The sequence below is a fragment of the Hemitrygon akajei genome, chromosome 22 (assembly GCF_048418815.1).
Source record: "Hemitrygon akajei chromosome 22, sHemAka1.3, whole genome shotgun sequence".
NCBI lineage: Eukaryota > Metazoa > Chordata > Chondrichthyes > Myliobatiformes > Dasyatidae > Hemitrygon > Hemitrygon akajei.
In genome coordinates, this window is record NC_133145.1 from 62,171,559 (window position 1) to 62,190,065 (window position 18,507).

An 18,507-nucleotide genomic window follows, 5' to 3' on the forward strand; every position below is an offset into this window, starting at 1 on the left:
CTCACTCATTTCACTTCCCCTCACCCGCTTCCCCTCCCCTCACCTTCTTCTCTTTCCTCCTCTCCGCCCCTCCCCCTCCCGCGGCCTAGGATACTGCTCCGTCGAGCAGCCAATCCCGAGGGCGGATGTTGCGAAGTGGGATCCGAGCCGCGGCACGGCGCCATTTTGTTGTGTTGTTGTCTGCGGCGTTGAGATCGACTTCGTCTGATCCCTGTCCGCCTCCGCCGTCGGTTAAACACCAGAACTCCCTCCTCAGGATGGGCCGTAAGAAGAAGAAGCAGATGAAGCCGTGGTGCTGGTATCCTTGCGATGCTTTATGTGCTGTGGGTTTGAGGCGGGCTGGGGCCGCCATTAGGAGCGTGTCGGCCGGCCGAGTGGGTGGACAAAGGGCGGCGGGTCGGCGCTGGCGCCGAGGGCGACATCAGTCTGGGCCCTGGAGTAGGCAGGGGAGGGTGGGTACCCTTACTGTTGTAGAATATCTGTGGCTGGTCCTCTGACTGTTAACCTTAGCTGCACTTTTTTAAATGTATTTTTTAAACATAATTTTATTACACCGTTCTGACCATGTGCGTCTGTGGGGCCAAGCAGCCCCGATAAAATGGCGACAGGTTTTCCTGGCCTGTGGAGGATTTCTTAGCGTGTCCTTGACTGGTGAAGGTGAAAGAAGAGCTTATTAACGTCTACCATATGGTCTGGCTGCTCTCCACCTACCTGGTGTAAATGACACATAAAGCGCTGGGAGGAACTCAGCGGATGAGGGGAAATGGACTGAAAGGTCTCGATCTTCTTGAGACGTTGAATGTCCATTTCCTTCCACAGATGTTGCCTGACCCGCTGTGTTCCTCCGCGTTTTATGTGTTGCTCCAGATTTCCGGCACCACACCCGCAGACTCTTGTGTGTCCTGATATAGATTTTTTTTTTGTCAACCTTGAGTCTGTAAGTAAATTGCCTCCTTTAATATTTAATAGTTCTGTGGTTCTCTCTGGTACCCTGGGATCAACTTTCACCTTTCAGATTTTGAAATGTAGTCTCTTGTAGGACTAGTGAATTTTTTGTACTTCTCAGAAAATGAGGTGAAGTGATTTTTAGTTTGATTAATGAAGATTAAGTGATGGCCAAAAAAAATCTTGCTTTTAAATAAATAAATAGAATTAGGATCAGGAGTGATCCAATCATTGCCTTATGTGTAATCAACTATTTAGAAGTCATAGACCCTTCAGCCATTTCAAGTCTGTTAACCGTTTAAACTTATGATTCCTATTGACCTGCAATGAGTGGACCCCAGGGTACCAGGGAGAATCACAGAGCCATTAAGTATTAAAGGAGTCAGTTCACTCAAGGATGACAAAATAAAACATTTATTGATCTGGAGGATTTCCCATACTTATCCAAATTTCTCTTTAACGTTGAAATCGAGCTTGCATGCACTGGTAGCTGGTCCCACACTCTCAACTCTCTAATGGTGATATTTACCATTCTTATGGCAAAAAGTGTATTCCTTATATATTTTTAAATGTTTAACTGCAGTTCACAGTAGTCAAGCAAGTTTGTAGTGCTTGGTGTTGGTACCTTTAAGAGCAGGCGGGCTTTTTTCCTTAACTGCAGCTGTTTAGGTACTGCAACAGGGACTTTGATGATGAGAAGATTCTTATTCAGCACCAGAAAGCAAAACATTTCAAATGTCATATTTGCCACAAAAAGTTGTATACAGGTCCTGGACTTGCAATTCACTGTATGCAGGTAAGTTCTGTTTTATTTACTGACGCAATCAAACTGATAATGTTCAAATTGACTTGGTGTCATTGTCATAGATATTTGAATTGTAAATCTAGTGTTACTGAACCCGAAACGCCGTCACTACCTCCTCCCATAGATGCTTTCTGGCCTGCTGAGTTCTGCCAGCATTTTGTGTTTTTATTTCCAGCATCAGCAGATTCACTCGTGTTGCCTCAAATCTTTACATCTAGATTTTGCATTTTATCTCCTCCATCCTATGATCAGTTTTAAAATATGGTCAATCAGTAGATAAAAATATCCATGTGGTGGGTGAAAAATAAGAACATTTAATTATGCTATGGAATTGGGTACTCAGACTAATAAAATAAGGTGCAGCCATTTAATGTGACTAAGTATCATTCATTGTAAATCAGACACACCCTGCCCTACAGTGGGTCATTGTTCATATCCCTTTTAATTTGCAAATTTACCTCCAAATCCTCATGAATTTGTTGATGAATGAAAATGGATATGTTCCTTAATTTGCATTCATTTATTTCTGGACACAATAATTTATTTAAATTTAGAAATACAGAGTGGTTACAACATGCTGCCCAATTACACCCATGTGACCAATTGTTATTCTGATTTAAAATTTCTAAAGTTGATGTTAAAAGAGGTGTTTGGTTCAACTGTGACAATGGAATGGGAAAGGAAATGGGATTTTGATTTTATAGAAGGTGAATACTGTTTGGTATTTTAGTTAGTCTATTCTTAATGAGGAATGTTTTAATGCTCTGCTTTTTCTAACATTTCTGCAACAAGTGTGACAGATCTTTGCTTGTTTCATGATCAGCATACTGTTAAGCATCATCCATTCACTCTGATACTGATGATATGCGATCGAGATCTTCATTTTTGGCTTTATGCAGTGTTTTACTATTTTCTTACTAATTTCTGTTCAATACATATGTGAGATCACTTCTCAGATCTGTTGACCTGTGCATTGCCTGGCGACCTGGTATCTTGTGGAATTTTCCATTTGTGACATCATGTAGTGCTCAAAAAAATTCAGATTTTGGAAGGTTTTGAAGTTTGCAATTTCGGATAAGGGGTATTCAACCTGTACAGTCAGCTTTCCTTATCCGCGGGGGATTGGTTCCGGGACCCCGCACGGATACCAAAAAACACAGATGCTCAAGTCCCTTATTTAACCTGTTTCAGTGCGGTGGACTTTAGGACCCGGTGCAGCTCTGAATCTGCAGTGTTTCTGTTCACGAAAATAATCACAATCACGGTTGAAAATTGGAAGTAATAAAGTAATCACAAAGAGGTGAAACGCCATCAGTCATTGGAAAAGCATTAGGCAACAGTCGGTCAACAATCGGAACAATTTTAATGGAGCATGTGAAAGGCCCTGCCCCGATGAAACTACAATTATTACTAAACAATGCAGTAGTTTAATTATTGAAGTACATATGTTTCTTAAGTGTTCTATATGCATAGAAAGGTAAAATATATACTATATAAGACAAACGTTTGACTAACTGACGCTAAATAATACCGGATGTACCTGTTCTGACTTCACATCCAACTTAAAGACGGACTCAGGAAAGGATCTCATTCATAACCTGGGGACTGCCTGTACTTTTAAATCATCTCTAGATTACTAACAGTACCTAATACGATGTAAATAGTTGTATTGCTTAGGGAATAATGACAAGAAAAAATAGTCTGTACGTGCTCAAACAACAAGTGCTGGAGAGAGAACTTAGGTTTTTCCCAATCCGCGGTTAGTTGAATCTGCGCATGTGGAGCCTGCGGATAAAGAGGGCCGACTGTACTATTTATCCTTGCCATTTGAGGCTTGTACATTAAACATTCCAGTTCAGACAGGCCACTGTTACAAGGATCTCCAAGGAAAATGCATTTTAATTACATGTTACAACACTGCAGGAATTTTTATTGGGTGCAGCTGATACTGAGATGCTTATCAAATGTTCAGTGACTGTTCAGAACTATTGTTTGGTTTTGTTATACTGTGCTTTAAAGGCAGTATAACAGATGGTTTTGATATTGCTTTGCTGTCCTTTCTGTTTTTAGAAATAACTATCTGCTTTAACATGTAGCATAAAGCATACAAATCTATACAACTTTCAATGATTATTTTTATGTGACTGAGGAAGGGCAGGGATAGAGGGTCTCCATTATGTGGAAGTGGTTAAGGAGCAGACTACAGTATAAATGTTTTAAATCATCATGTTGTAACATAGGTAACTAAAGATAAATATCCACAGTGGGGTGGGGGGGGGGGGAGGATGGTCAGTGACTGGAGAACAGTATTTTCAGTTGATTGCTAAAAAGAATCTGGGGCAGGATTCAAGAGGTAGTCTTTTGCCTATGGATGTTTTGATGCATAGTGCAATTTCTGCAAGGAAAATAGAGCAAATTTATAACTTCTAGTTGAGAAAAGGAATCATTCAGGTGGAACATTGTTTAAGTATGTTAATGATGATGGCAGAGGAAATTTCAGTTGAACGGATCTGGATAGTAAGTCAAATGTTCTTTGCTATTCCAATGCTTAACAATGTTTCTAGAGTTGCTCTGTGAATTAGATTTTAATCTATAAATTAAAGATTTTATTGCATTTTATTCATTGTATTTTGAACTTTTGAAATGTCAAGGATTATTTTGGCTTTGTAGGTTCACAAGGAAACAATAGATGCAGTCCCAAATGCAATCCCAGGAAGAACAGACATAGAGCTGGAAATATATGGAATGGAGGGCATTCCAGAAAAGGATATGGAGGAGAGGAGACGCCTCCTTGAACAGAAGACGCAAGGTAAATATCTGTGGTGTCATAATTTGTTGATATATAAGGTGCTAAGAAGTCTTTCCTGCAGCAATTTTTTCTTTCCTGCCAGGTTTAATTCTCAATTTTTATTTTGTTCTGCAAATGCTTCACACAAATGAAAAACATGATAACTCACATTTATTTACTGTGCAGGCCCATAATGAACAGTGAAATGTAGTTGTTGTTCTAATGTCTGGAAAAGGATTTTACATTTGAGTTGTGATTGCAAATGCTGCATCCATTTTGATGCCAAATTGTGTAGTTTCTAGCAAAAGATATTGGACAGGAACAAGGAGGTGAAACAATTTGAACTCTACTGCAAGAGAAATGTTCTTAATCAGTGTAATATATTTGCTTGGATGCTGTATACTGCCAGCTGATAGAAGTCAAAAGCTTCCATTACCATTTACTTATTTTATCATTTATCGTGACTTTATGTTTTAGCACGGCACTGCTACAGCAATAAAAGAAATTTCACTCTGTAAGACATTGATAATAAATCTGATTCTGACTGATGTACTAAATTATTTCAGAGCCATTGAATCACATTTGTATATCAAATCAAATTTTGATAGTGAATAATTTGCAGAAATGTTTCACAAACAAAATGTAACAATTCTGCTTTGAACCATAATCCAATATAGAGGCCTAGCTACGATAATCCTTTTTTTTTTGACTAGTCAGATGAACAGGCTTGTGAAATATTCTCCATAAACAGCACATTTTCAACAGTACAGCATTCCCTGCATTGCCTTTTTCTTTGTTGAATCAGTTACAAACATACTTTTGTGTGTCATGATTTTTTTAGATGGTGAGAAATTGCTGAATCCAGATATTAGAAGATAAGTTTGTCAGTTTTCAACTTAATCTGTTCCATTTGTGTCTTTTGGCAAACTCTGTTTTTGTTTATCTCCTGTGATGTTAACAGTTACAGTGTCGGTATCCTAGAAATTTACACATCCATCTAAGTAGGAAAGATAGTCTTGGACTGCTGTGATCATACTTTCTCAGTGAGGTTAGAGATTATTAACCTTGGTGTATGCAATGCTGGATATTCTAGCTGATATGCTGCAGATTACAGACATGCCGCAGATTACAGACATGCCTGATGTTTCTAGCAATTAAGCTTCTGTTGATGCCATTTCAAAATGGACATTTAAGTTTCAGATCTGCAATGAATGTTCACTGATGCATTTACTTTGTAATTCATTGCAGTGTGGCTGATGGATGAAGGTGGATATGATAACATTGTCTCCCTGGGCAATGGGTGGGGATTGAGGATTCAATTATAGCTACAGGACAAAGTCCTGCCATGATTCTGTTTTGTATGTGTTTGAATCTAATCCAATGGCCTCATTGTCCAGACTTTCAGACAGTGAAGATATTTCTTATGATTTGGTTGAATGCTCCTGTCTCCTACTGGAGAACACTATCACAGAAAAACATTTGGAGGAAAGGCTCAAACACGAGGAAATCTGCAGATGCTGGAAATTCAAACAACACACACAAAATGCTGGTAGAACACAGCAGGCTAGGCAGCATCTATAGGGAGAAGCGATGTCGACGTTTCGGGCCGAGACCATTTTGGGAGGAAAGGTTCATTATGATTATAATTCCAATGGATGATCTTACACCCATGCTCTTTTGGGTGTAATTTAAACTTTTACATCTTCCACCAGCTGAAAGTCAGAAGAAGAAGCAGAAAGATGATGATTCTGACGATTTTGATGAGGAAGACTCAGAAGCCGGGACTTCATACCAGCAACAAGGAGCACAGCAACCGCAGAACTTCATTTCAAATATGAACCAGTCCACCATACACAATGCACCGGGAGCACCAGGAATTCCTCCAGGTGAGTCACTTGGCTCTTTCATAGGAATTGATTATTTCCATTGTATAAACGTGATCTTGCAGTCACACTCCTTGTAGAATAGAGTGGGTTGTATTTTAATGTCAGTACCACACCACAGGTGTTCTATATTATAAACTTGAGATTCTGTAAATGCTAGAAATCCAGAGTATGGCATATAGAATGTGGGAGGAACTCAGCAGGTCAGGCAGCATCTATGGAGAGGAACATACAGTCATTACTTGGGGCCAAGGTTGTTCATCATTCCTTTCCAGGAAGGGGGAAGAAGCCAGAATATAAAGGAGAGGAGAGGTGAAGGAGTATAAGCAGGCAGATGATAGGTGAGGGGTGGTGAAATATGAAGCTGGGAGGGCATAGATGAGGTAAGGGGCTGAAGAGGAAGGAATTTGATAGGAGAGGAGAGTGCTCTGTTTTGATGTTGACGTGAATGAATTTCATTTAATCTGTAGTTACCACCAGTGGTGTCAGATGTCCCTCCTATCCCTCTGGTAGTTCCATTCATAGAGTTGTTGTGCCTGGAATTTACAGAAGTTATGAAGGCTCCTTGATTTAATAATTTCCCAAGTGTACCTGGTAGCTTTTTTGAAGCAATGAGCTTCAAAAATGGCATCTTGGCCATTTCTTACCGTCTGTGCTTTTGCCATGAGAGATTCTATGTGCAATTAGTTTCTAACTCGGGGTTTAGGATTTCTGTGTTAAACCATCCAAGCAACGTAACGAAACCCTCTACAGTTTTTGGGTTACTGATGAATACGGTTTTTACAGTTGAATTTCTTTTCCTTTGCAGGAGTGCCACCGGTGGTACCAGGTGTTCCTCCCATGATGCCAGGGATGCCCCCAGTGATGCCAGGAATGCCTCCAGGGTCAGTGCTTTGTTTCTATTTCACTGTTGTAATCCAGTTTTAAAAGATTGAGTGATCACAATTCTACCTCCTTTACCATAGCATTGGAGAGGGATAGGAACAGACAAGTTAGGAAAGCATTTAATTGGAGTAAGGGGAAATGTGAACCTATCAGGCAGGAAATTGGAAGCATAACTTTGGAACAGATGTTTTCAGGAAAATGTATAGCAGAAATATGGCAAATGTTCAGAGGATATTGCGTGGTGTTCTGCATAGGCATGTTCCAGTGAGACAGAGAAAGGATGGTAAGGTACAGGAACCATGGTGCACAAAGGCTGTTGAAAATCTAGCCAAGAAGGAAAGCTTACAAAAGGTTCAAAAAACTAGGTAGTCATAGAGATCTAGAAAATTACAAGGCCAGCCAGAAGGAGTTTAAGAATGAAATTAGGAGAGTCAGAAGGGGCCATGAGAAGGCCTTGGCGAGCAGGATTAAGGAAACCCCAAGGCATTCTACAAGTATGTGAAGAGCAAGAGGATAAGATGTGAGAGAATAAGACCAATCAGTGTGACAGTGGAAAAGTGTTTGGGACTGGAGGAGATAGCAGAGGTAATTAATGAACAATTTGCTTCAGTATTCACTACGGAAAAGGACCTTGGTGATTGTAGGGATGACTTTCAGCTGACTGAAAAGCTTGAGCTTATAGACATTAAGAAAGAGTATGTGCTGGAACTTTTGGAAAGCATCAAGTTAGATAAGACAGTGTGGGAGGCGAGGGAGGAGATTGCTGAGCCTCCTGCAATGATCATTATCGTTGGGGGATGGGAGAAGTTTTGGAGGATTGCAGATGTTCCCTTATTCAAGAAAGGGAGTAGAGATAGCTCAAGAAATTATAGACCGGTGAATCTTTACTTCAGTGGTTGGTAAGTTGATGGAGAAGATCCTGAGAGGCAGGATTTATGAACATTTGGAGAGGCATAATATGATTTGGAATAGTCAGCATGGTGTTGTCAAAGGCAGGTCATGCCTTACAAGCCTGATTGGATTTATTGAGGATGTAACTAAACACATTGATGAAGGTAGAGCAGTAGATGTAGTGTATATGGATTTCAGCAAGGCATTTGACAAGGTACCCCATGCAAGGCTTATTGAGAAAGTAAGGAGGCATGGGATCCAAGAGGACCTTGCTTTGTGGATCCAGAATTGGCTTGCCCACAGAAGGCAAAGGGTAGTTATAGATGAGTCATATTCTGCACGGAGGTTGGTGACCAGTGGTGTCTCTCAGAGATCTTTTCTGGGACCCCTTCTCCGTGATTTTTATAAATGACCTGGATGAGGAAGTGGAGGGATGGGTTAGTAAAATTGCTGATGACATAAAGGTTGGGGGTGTTGTGGATAGTGTGGAGGGCTGTCAAAGGTTACAGTGGGATATCGATAGGATTCAAAACGGGGCTGAGAAGTGGCAGATGGAGTTCAACCCAGAAAAGTGTGAGGTGGTACATTTTGGTTGGTCAAATATGATGGCAGAAAATAATATTATTGGTAAAGCTCTTGGCAGTATGGAGGATCAGAGGGATTTTGGGGTCCGTGTCCATAGGAAACTCAAAGCTGCTGCACAGGTTGACTGTGTGGTTAAGAAGGCATATGGTGTATTGGCCTTATCAACCGTGGGATTAAGTTCAAGAGCCAAGAGGTAATGTTACAGCTATATAGGGCCCTGGTCAGACCCCACTTGGAGTACTGTGCTCAGTTCTGGTCACCTCACTACAGGAAGGATGTGGAAACTATAGAAAGGGTGCAGAGGAGATTTACAAGGATGTTGCCTGGATTGGGGAGCATGCCTTACCAGAATAGGTTGAGTGAACTTGGCCTTTTCTCCTTGAGCGACGGAGGATGAGAGGTGACCTGATAGAGGTGTATAAGATGATGAGAGGCATTGATCATGTGGATAGTCTATTTCCCAGAGCTGAAATGGCTAACATGAGAGGGCACAGTTTTAAGGTGCTTGAAAGTAGGTAAATTAGAGGAGATGTAAGGGGTAAGTTTTTTATGCAGAGAGTGGTGAGTGCATGGAATGGGCTGCTAGTGACTGTGATGGAAGCAGATACAATAGGGTCTTTTAAGAAACTCCTGGATAGGTACATGGAGCTTAGAAAAATAGTGGGCTATGGGTAACCAAGGTAATTTCTAAAGTAAGTACATGTTCAGTACAGCATTGTGGGCCGAAGGACCTGTATTGTGCTGTAGGTCTATAGTTTCTATAAGATGTTTAAAATCTAAGCAGTATATTGCCGCCTTTTCACTGGGCTGTAAAATGGTTCTGCTCCCAGGACATCGTGGTGAAAGTAAGTGCACCCTTCTAATTATCTGATTATCTCAACAAATTTATTTATGTGTGGTTTATTATTGTCACATGTACCAAGATACAGTAAAAATCTTGTCTTGCATGTTGTTCATATAAATCAAATCATTACACAGTACATTGAGCTAGAATAAGGTAAAACAATAACAACGCAGAATAAAATAAAAAAACTACCAAACAAGTATAATGCAGGTAAATGATGGAGTGTAAGATCATAATGAGGTAGATTGTGAGGCCAAGACTGATAACAGTGCATTGAGAAGCTGTCCTTGAGCCTGGTAGTGTGTGCTTTCAGGCTTTTGTATCTTCTGCCCAATGGGATAGGAGAGGAAGACTGGGCTGGATGGAGTTTTTCAATATGCTGGCTGCTTTACTGAGGCCATGAGAAGTGTAGACAGTCCTTAGAGGTGAAGTGCTGAGCTGTGTCTGCAACTCTGTGGTTTCTTGTAGTCACGTGCTTTCTTAGGAACTCGTAGCTTGTTTCTATAGTGTATGTCTTTGTACTTAGTCGTGTTTGTCTCTTGGGTTTCAATAGAATATCAGTAGTATTTCTTTGAAGCCTGCCAATTTTATTCAACGGTTCCCACATGCACTTCTATTTAGAGTTGGTTGATGTCAAGATCAGAACCACTGGCTGTCATCTATTGCTCAGCACCCTCACTTTGGACACACCATTTACATCACATAACAGCTAACAAGACTCTATTTGAGATCATAGTTTTTAATAGGCTGAACTTACTAAATAAATTCAGCAGATATCTGTTCTTTTCTATTCTTGTGTCATGGAGTAGTACCATCCTTTCATTTTTCTTTAACTGTTGATTATTAAAGAAAAACAAGGTGATGTGCCTTAATGACTACCACCCTGTGGCTCTGACATCCACTGTCGTAAAGTGTTTTGAGAAGCTAGTCATGGTACATGTTACACATCAACTCCAACCTCCCAAAACAACCTCAGTGCACTTCAGTTCATCTACCATCAAAATGGGTCATTGGTGGACACTATCTCCTAGCCTTGATCTCATCTCTCTGCAGTGTATAACTATAAACAAAATCATTACCAAACTCAGATTTGGGAGTCAACACTTCCCTCTGCAACTGGATGCTTGTCAGTAAGGAATGAGCAACAACGCCTCCACTGTGAGTATTCTCAACTCTGGTGCTCAAGATTGCATTCTCACCCCCAATTGACTCACTGTACACTCATCGCTGTGTGGCTGAATGCTGCTCTAACTCCATCCACAAGTTTGCAGGTGATACCATCATAGTGGGTTGTATCTCACATAACGATGAGTTGGAGTACAGGAAGGAGTTACAGAGCTTAGTAACGTGGTGTTCATGACAACAGCCTTTCCTTCAATGTCAGCTCAGCAGAAGAACTAGTTACTGACTTCAGGAAGGGGACCAGTATACATGCTACTGTCTACATCAATGGTACTGAGGCAGGTCTACATCAATGGTACTGAGGCAGAGGTGGTCGCAAGCTTCCAGTTCCCAGGAATGAAAGTCACCAATAGCTGGTAAAGACATGAAGACAAGAAAATTCACCAACACCTCTATTTTCTCAGGAGACTAAAGGAATTTGGCATGTCCCCATCAATCCATAACAATTTTTATCAATGCACCATGGAATATATCTTACCTGAATGCATAACGCTTGCTACAACAATGGCTCTGCCCATGACCCAAGAAACTACAGAATGTTGTATGCATAGCTTAGCACATACTGGAAGCTGGCCTCTTGTTATGCTGGCTGCTTTACTAAGGCAGCAAGTTATAGACAGAGACCCCGTCCACCCAGTCATTCTCTCTTTTCCCCTCTCCCATCAGGAAGAAGATACAAAAGCCTGAAACCATGTGCCATCGGGCTCAAGGACAGCTTCTACCCCGCTGTCGTAAGATTATTGAATGGTTCCTCAGTACAATAAGATGGGCTCTTGACCACACAATCTCTCTTGTTAGGATCTTGCACCTTGTTGTCTACCTGCACAACACTTCTATGCAAATTTATTCAGCTTTCTGTTATTGTTCCACATCAATGGATTAATTTGTAAGAACAGGTTGCAAGACAAGCTTTTCACTGTATCTCAGTATATGTGACAGTAATATTACAATTCCATTGGGGTAGCTAGTAAATTTACCAACCAGCCTATCTTTGGGAGGTAAGGATTAAACCTGGGAGTTGTGAGGCTGTACCACTCTCCTGCCAAGCTGTGTTGTTTTTGGCTTTTGTAATTTTTATTTTTTTTTGTTCACAGAATGATGCCTATGGGTGGAATGATGCCACCAGGACCAGGAATGCCACCCATGATGCCAGGCATGCACCCTGGTGGGTATTTGAAAATGGCTGGTGGCAACTTAGGTCTGTATTGTAGAGAATAATTATTTTAAACATTAACACAATGTATAACAATACCTTCAGAAAGTTACTTTCCGGCACTTACATAAATAACAAATACTTGTTTGGCTTTATTTGACAAAAGAACATAGAACAATGTAGACCCATTGGCCCATGATGTTGTGCTGACCTTTTAACCGACTCTAAAATCAATCTAATGCTTCCATCCCACACAGCCCTCCATTTGTCTTTCATCCATATGCCTATCTAAGAGTCTTTTAAATGTCACTAATGTATCTACTTTTAACACCACCCACTGCAGGGCATTCAACGCACCAACTACTTTGGGAGTTGGAATTACCTCTGATATTCCCTCTATATATTCCTCTAATCAGCTTAAAATTGTGCCTTGTATTAGTGTTTCTGCCTTGTGAAAAAGTCTCTGCCTCTCCATTCAGAACTATGCCTCTTATCTTGTACATCTCTCATCCTCCTTTGCTTCAAATAGAAAATCCCTAGTCTGCTCAACCAATCCTCATCAGACATGCTCTTTAATCCAAGTAGCATCATGGTAAATCTCCTCAGTGTCCACTCTAAAGCTTTCTTATCCTTCCATTATGGGGTTCAGAGTAAATTCTACACCACCAATGGAGAGATATTAGAAGTGGCTAGAATGAGAATTAGAGCTTAATCAAAACGTGTGCAGATCGGATAGATGATACAGATGTGTATTTCTAATGTTAAGAAATTATGACAAATTATCGAATGGCATTGCAAAGTCTTGTAATTGGGTGTGCTGAGTTAACACAGACCTTGCGCCTGCTATGTGAATCAAACCTGACTCTGAATTTTAGCATCACTGTATGTTGCTTAAGGTGTGGTATGATAATTTTCCTTTTATCAATTATATCCATTGTTGTTAATTAAGTTTTATTAACAGAAGTGTTTGTTTAATTGGTGGAGGAAAAACAGATCCACTTGAATATTATGAACCTTTATAACCAGTAGTCAGATTTCTATCTTTCAAAGAAATTTTGGTTTTTTTTTGCTGTGCTTTCATTCGTTACAGGAGTTTGTGTATTAAATAGGAATTACTTTGAATCTTACTTGGCATCTTTTAAGGCAGACTTACAGCTTAATTTTATGGTTTCAATTTTTTATGAATTAACCAGTTAGTCTTTGAACATAATTTAAAGCCTGTTGATTATCTTATTAGTTACCTAACACCTATCGGTTTTGAGTTAATAATCCATAGGACAGTGTATCAATACAGGTATATTAAATAACTTGTATCAGTTGAGTAGCAAAGATGGTTTGTAAATTAACTTTTTGTTTACTGCTGTAGGTATGCCACCGCCTGTTCCACGTCCAGGAGGTCCGACCATGACCCAGTCACAACCTGTAGTTGCACCTGGTGTACCCAGTAGAGCACCACTACCAGGACCTGGTCCACAGCCCCCCATTGCAAAGCCTCTCTTCCCAAGTGCTGGGCAAGTAAGTGCTTGCTATCTGTGTTATGGTACCCTGTTTACTTGTCATATAATCATTCTGTTACATTTGCAGATGGAATACAGGGTAGAGAGGTGTATGGTCATGCACTTATTGATAGAAATATTAAAGATGTAGACTGTTTTCTAAATGGTGAGTTAATTCAGAAATCGAGTTGTGAAGGGACTTGGGAGTCTGAGTGCAGCTTCCCTGAAGGTTAACTTGCTGGTTGATTAGGTAGTAAGGAAGGCAATGCAGTGTTGGGGATCCTTTTGAGAGGACAAGGACATAAAAGCAGTAAGTGATTTTGAGGCTTTATAGACTATGTTTGTATTTTTGAGCAGTTTGGGTGCCCTATTTAAGAAAGAATACGCTGACATTGGAGAAGATTCAAAGATTGTTTATGAGAATGATCCTGACAATGAAAGGTAATTGGTCCTGTACCCGCTGAAACTTAATGAATGTTAAAAAATCTGATTGGAGTGGATACGTAGAGGATGTTTCGAATAGAAAGTTCACGGCCTCAGAATACTAGGACGTCCCTTTAGGGCAGAGATGAGGAATTTCTTTAGCCAGACAGTGATGAATCTGGATTTATTTGCTAAAGATGCCTGTGGAGGCCAACTAATTGGGTATATTTAAAGTAGAGGTTGATGTTCTGATTAGTAAAAGTGTCAAAGGTTACGGGGAGAACGTAGGAAAGTGGAGTTAGGTGGGGAAATAAATCAGCCGTGATGGAATGGTGGAGGAGACTCAATGGGCTGAACATCCTAATTCTGTTCCTGATATGTTTATGGGGGGGGGGGGGGGGGGGGCTAAGAATGGGTTTATTTGGGATAAGTAGCAAAATATTTATTGGAAATTGCAGTTGCTCTGGGTTTTAAGACATTGAATTTCTGACAATGATCCTTTTAGCAGTGTCGAGTACTGGCAGTTACTGAGGATTTTCACTATCTGCTCTTTTTGTGCTTCAGATGGGGACCCGTGTGTCAAGCACAACTACAGCCTCCACTACAGCTTCATCCAATTCAGCCAACCTCTCAACTTCCTCTAAGCCTCTGTTTCCTAGTGCAGCACAAGTACGCAGGGAGTCACTATCTATTCTGGTGTTAGACTAATTCACAGTGCTTCACATGCAGGATAACATTTCAGCATGCATTTACACTAGCTTTAGAGGCTTCTGGAGTTGTGTATGGGCTGTGCAATGTCAATCCGGTGTAGTGTGCTGTACTACTTTCTAGATCTAGCATTTTATATTTTTTTAAAAACATAATCAAAACACACATCTTTCAGCTTTATATGATGCAGAGTCTGTTGAAGGTTTGCCAGTTTAAATTGAATCAGAAGATCTGTCCTTCAGGGAGAAAAAAAATGGTGGCATGGTAGCGTAGTGGTTAGAGTAACATATTACATGTAGCACCAGTTACCTGGGTTTAATTGCTCCCACTGTCTGTAAGGAGTTTGTTCTTTCTCCCTGTGACAACAGTTTTCTCCCAATGCTCCAGTTTGCTCCCACATTTCAAAGTGTATAGGTTAGTAGGTTAATTGGTCACGTGTAGTTAGGTGGTATGGGCTCATTGGGCCAGTTACCATGTTTTATCTCTAAATTAGTGCATTTTTGTAGCCTGTCTCTTGACACTAACATTAATTCTGATTATGAGAGCAACTTTGACTAGAAGACCCAATGGTCGTGTTTCTGTGCTGTAGTGCTGTATGACTCAATTAAAACTTGTAAACCTTCATTTTGAGAATAGCATGAGATTTGGAAAATTAATCTGCTTTGCTTGTGGCTTCAGTTTTTTTCTCTCTATTTTAGATTTGTTGTTAACATAATTCTTGTTGATTCAACAGAGCCAGCCGTCTGTCTCTGGACCTGTGGGTACGGATTTTAAACCTTTGAGCAGCACACCTGTTACTACTGCAGAGCCTCCAAAGCCCACATTCCCAGCCTACACTCAGTCTACAACTACTGCAACGAGCACATCAAATAGCACCACAGCCAAGCCAGCCATCCCTGTTACTAGTAAGCCTGCTACTCTAACCACAACTAGTGCAACTAGTAAGTTGATCCATCCAGATGAGGATATATCATTGGTAAGTATGGGTCATTCTAGAATTGTATTAAAGATATGTTAGCTTACCTTGCTGCACAGATATAAATTCAGTAACAGATTCTTGTCAGAGAGATTGTCGTTTGTATGGGGAAAAGCTAATGTTGCCTTTGCAATTTTCTTTCTTTTGTCCTTCAGGAGGAAAGGAGAGCCCAGTTTCCAAAGTACCAGCGTAACATCCCACGGCAAGGCCAGGCAGCAATGGGGCCACCACCTGTCGGGCCAATGGCTGGCATGATGCCACCACAACAAGGAATGCCACCTCAGCAAACAGCAATGCGACCTCCCATGCCACCTCCAGGTTAAAATAAATCACATTTTTGGGTCCTAATAATGCTTAATAGTGTCAAATGCAGAGATCATGATAACTGTAAGGGATAGGCATTTAGGTTTTTCATAGCATCAGTTAGTTTTTTTCCAGTTAGACGGACTTTTGCAAAGAAGGTTGGGTTGACATCCTTGTCAACGCTTCTCTTGCGATTATACTGGTATTAGATTTATCTTTTTCTCACTTTACAGGCCATGCATCCCCTTGATGTGTGTGTAACAGCTGTTTTTGTTCCCACTCAGTTGTGTGATGACCAAGTAAATGACACATCAGATGAAAGCATTTATTTAGCCTTATCACTTTGACCACTTTATTTTAAATCTCACCTGATCACAATGTTTTCGAAAGTTTGGCTCAACCTTTCCAGTTTTCCCAGATAGGTCAATGGTCATTGTACCTCATCCAAGTGGAAATTTTTTAAATAGAACAGAGAATGTCAGTGTTTGACAGAGAATGCTAGTGACTTGCAGCTCCATTGGGTCTAATGCAGTGTGGAGTTAGCAGGTTCTCTGTGACCACGTGGTTTTCTCTCCTGGTGCTTTGGTTAAAGGCTTTTTTTTAATGATAGCTTTATTTGTCACATGTACATCGAAACATACAGTGAAATGCTTAGTTTGTATCAAGGCCACAGTGTGAGGATGTGCTGGGGGCAGCCACAAGTGTTGCCTTAATTTCTGGCACCAACATAGCGTGTCCACAATTTAACTAATCCTAATCCTCAGCTGTGTGTCTTTAGAATATGGAGGAAACTGGAGCACATGGAGGGAACCCATGCAGTTACGGGGAGAACTTAAAGCTGAGGGAATTAAATCCTGATCGCTGGTCGTTGGCTCAGGAGAATGTTGCACTAATGGCTACACTACTATGCCACCTTATTCTAGGAAAAAAAGTGTGGATTAGTAGGTTAACTGGCCATGATAAATTGACTCAAGTATGAGTAGTAGAACATGGTAGGTAGGAGCTGTTGAAGGGATATTTGATAAATGAAATAGGTTACCAAAGGCATTAAAGGGGTCTGTTTTTGTCTTATTATGCTTGCCCTCTATAAGTACCTGGCAGACGGCAAGAGTGTAGCAGCATGTGTGTGAAGAGATAGTTAAATCTTGGATTGATCTTCCAACAGAGCTGGGAAAGGTTAGATGTAATAAATCCTTTACAATAGGGGCAGGAATCCATTCAATTCCAAAGGTTGATATACCACAGCCTTTCCAGCCCAATGAGCCCGTGAATCTGGAATGTGGGATGAAACTGATGATGAGAAGAGCAAACAAACTCCCTACAGACGGCGGCAGAATTCAGTCCAGGCTGCTGGTGCTGTAAAGCAGTACACTAACTTATGCCACTATGCACCCCAGCTATCTGGAAGCTGATTGTGTGAGAATAGGAGGGGTGAAGTGGGGGGGGGGGGTTTACTTGTCATTATTATCAATGGTACAACAGTTCAGGTTGAATTTCTGTTATCTTTGTATGAGCAAGGACTACTGTTTCAAACATGGATACCCTTGTGAGGTTATCTCATGCTTCATGCACTGGGAATTCAAGAGATTGTATTCAGAACCATGGTCATTTTTAAGCCCTGTATTTAGTTAATGTACCATATTTCATTAGACAGGTTTATGCTTAATGTTCTCATATATCTTTATTTCCAGGTCAGTTTGGTGGCCCTCCCCAGGGAATGCCAGGATACCTCCCTGGTGGCATGCCTCCATATGGACAGGGACCTCCTATGGTGCCTCCTTACCAGGGTGGACCCCCTCGGCCGCCAATGGGAATGAGGCCCCCAGTAATGTCGCAGGGGGGGCGTTACTGAAGCTGCTCTACCTACATAAATAGGTTTGGAGATTCAACCTTTTCTCAACTTGCTGTTAACTAGACAAGCTTCAGTGACTTTAACAATTTTTTTTAAGAAAAACTGGTAAACCTCTTCCTGCCTGCTAAATGATGACCACCAAAAAAACTTGCTGAACACTGGGACACGCTGTTCATGTTTCATCTCTAGTGGGGGAAAAGAAAATCGTACTCTTGAAAAGCAAAACTCTGTGGGAGTATTTTCTCTTTCCCTTCCCCTTCCCCACACCCCACCCTCCCAGTGTTATTGTAATTCATGTTGTATAGTTTCTTTTCTCGTGTTTCATCTAGGTTTTTAGAAGTGAAGTATAATAAATGTGGTCCGTTTATATAAAAAAAAATTGAAGGCGCTGGAGTTACATGAACATACAGTACCACCTTTTAAAGGCAAGTTCTGTAAATTTGCTTTTGAATTAAATCGGAAATGAGGCCTTCACAGCGCATTAAGTGCTGTTGGACTTTGGTGTCCCCAACGTTGTTTGGTGAGGGCTTCTGGTGTCGTTTCTTGTTTCAGTCCCAAATATCTGTTTCAGTTGCTTTTTGATTATGTAATGTTGAATGTGCCCCACATCCAGCCAGTTACAGGGCTTATCAAAACGATTTTGAACATAAATAGGGCATACCAAATTTCTGTACCGTTGTAAAGCTTATTGTAATAAAACTTGATGGAAACATTAATGTCGCTTTATTCATAACCAGCTGTGGATCACTGCATCAAGGTTTGTACCGCTGCATGTTGCTGTGATTTAA

At 40.7% G+C, this 18,507-nt stretch overlaps 1 protein-coding gene across 4 annotated transcripts; it reads left to right on the plus strand.

The window, feature by feature from the left end:
* The first annotated feature begins 129 nt into the window (after nucleotides 1-129).
* On the plus strand, nucleotides 130-18,435 carry LOC140714821 (BUB3-interacting and GLEBS motif-containing protein ZNF207-like). Of its 4 annotated transcripts, none has more exons than XM_073026441.1 (11): nucleotides 130-298; nucleotides 1,615-1,741; nucleotides 4,421-4,559; nucleotides 6,251-6,424; nucleotides 7,230-7,305; nucleotides 11,903-11,973; nucleotides 13,328-13,476; nucleotides 14,445-14,549; nucleotides 15,322-15,564; nucleotides 15,720-15,882; nucleotides 17,559-18,435. In XM_073026441.1, exons 1-11 carry the CDS (start codon nucleotides 258-260, stop codon nucleotides 17,717-17,719), a joined length of 1,449 nt encoding a protein of 482 aa, XP_072882542.1. In that variant the 5' UTR covers nucleotides 130-257; the 3' UTR covers nucleotides 17,720-18,435. The 4 variants fall into 4 exon arrangements, with proteins under 4 accessions (XP_072882542.1, XP_072882541.1, XP_072882543.1 ...); XM_073026440.1 differs by having other exon boundaries at nucleotides 131-298; nucleotides 11,903-12,006; XM_073026442.1 differs by lacking the exon at nucleotides 14,445-14,549 and having other exon boundaries at nucleotides 131-298; nucleotides 11,903-12,006.
* The last annotated feature ends 72 nt before the right edge of the window (nucleotides 18,436-18,507 follow it).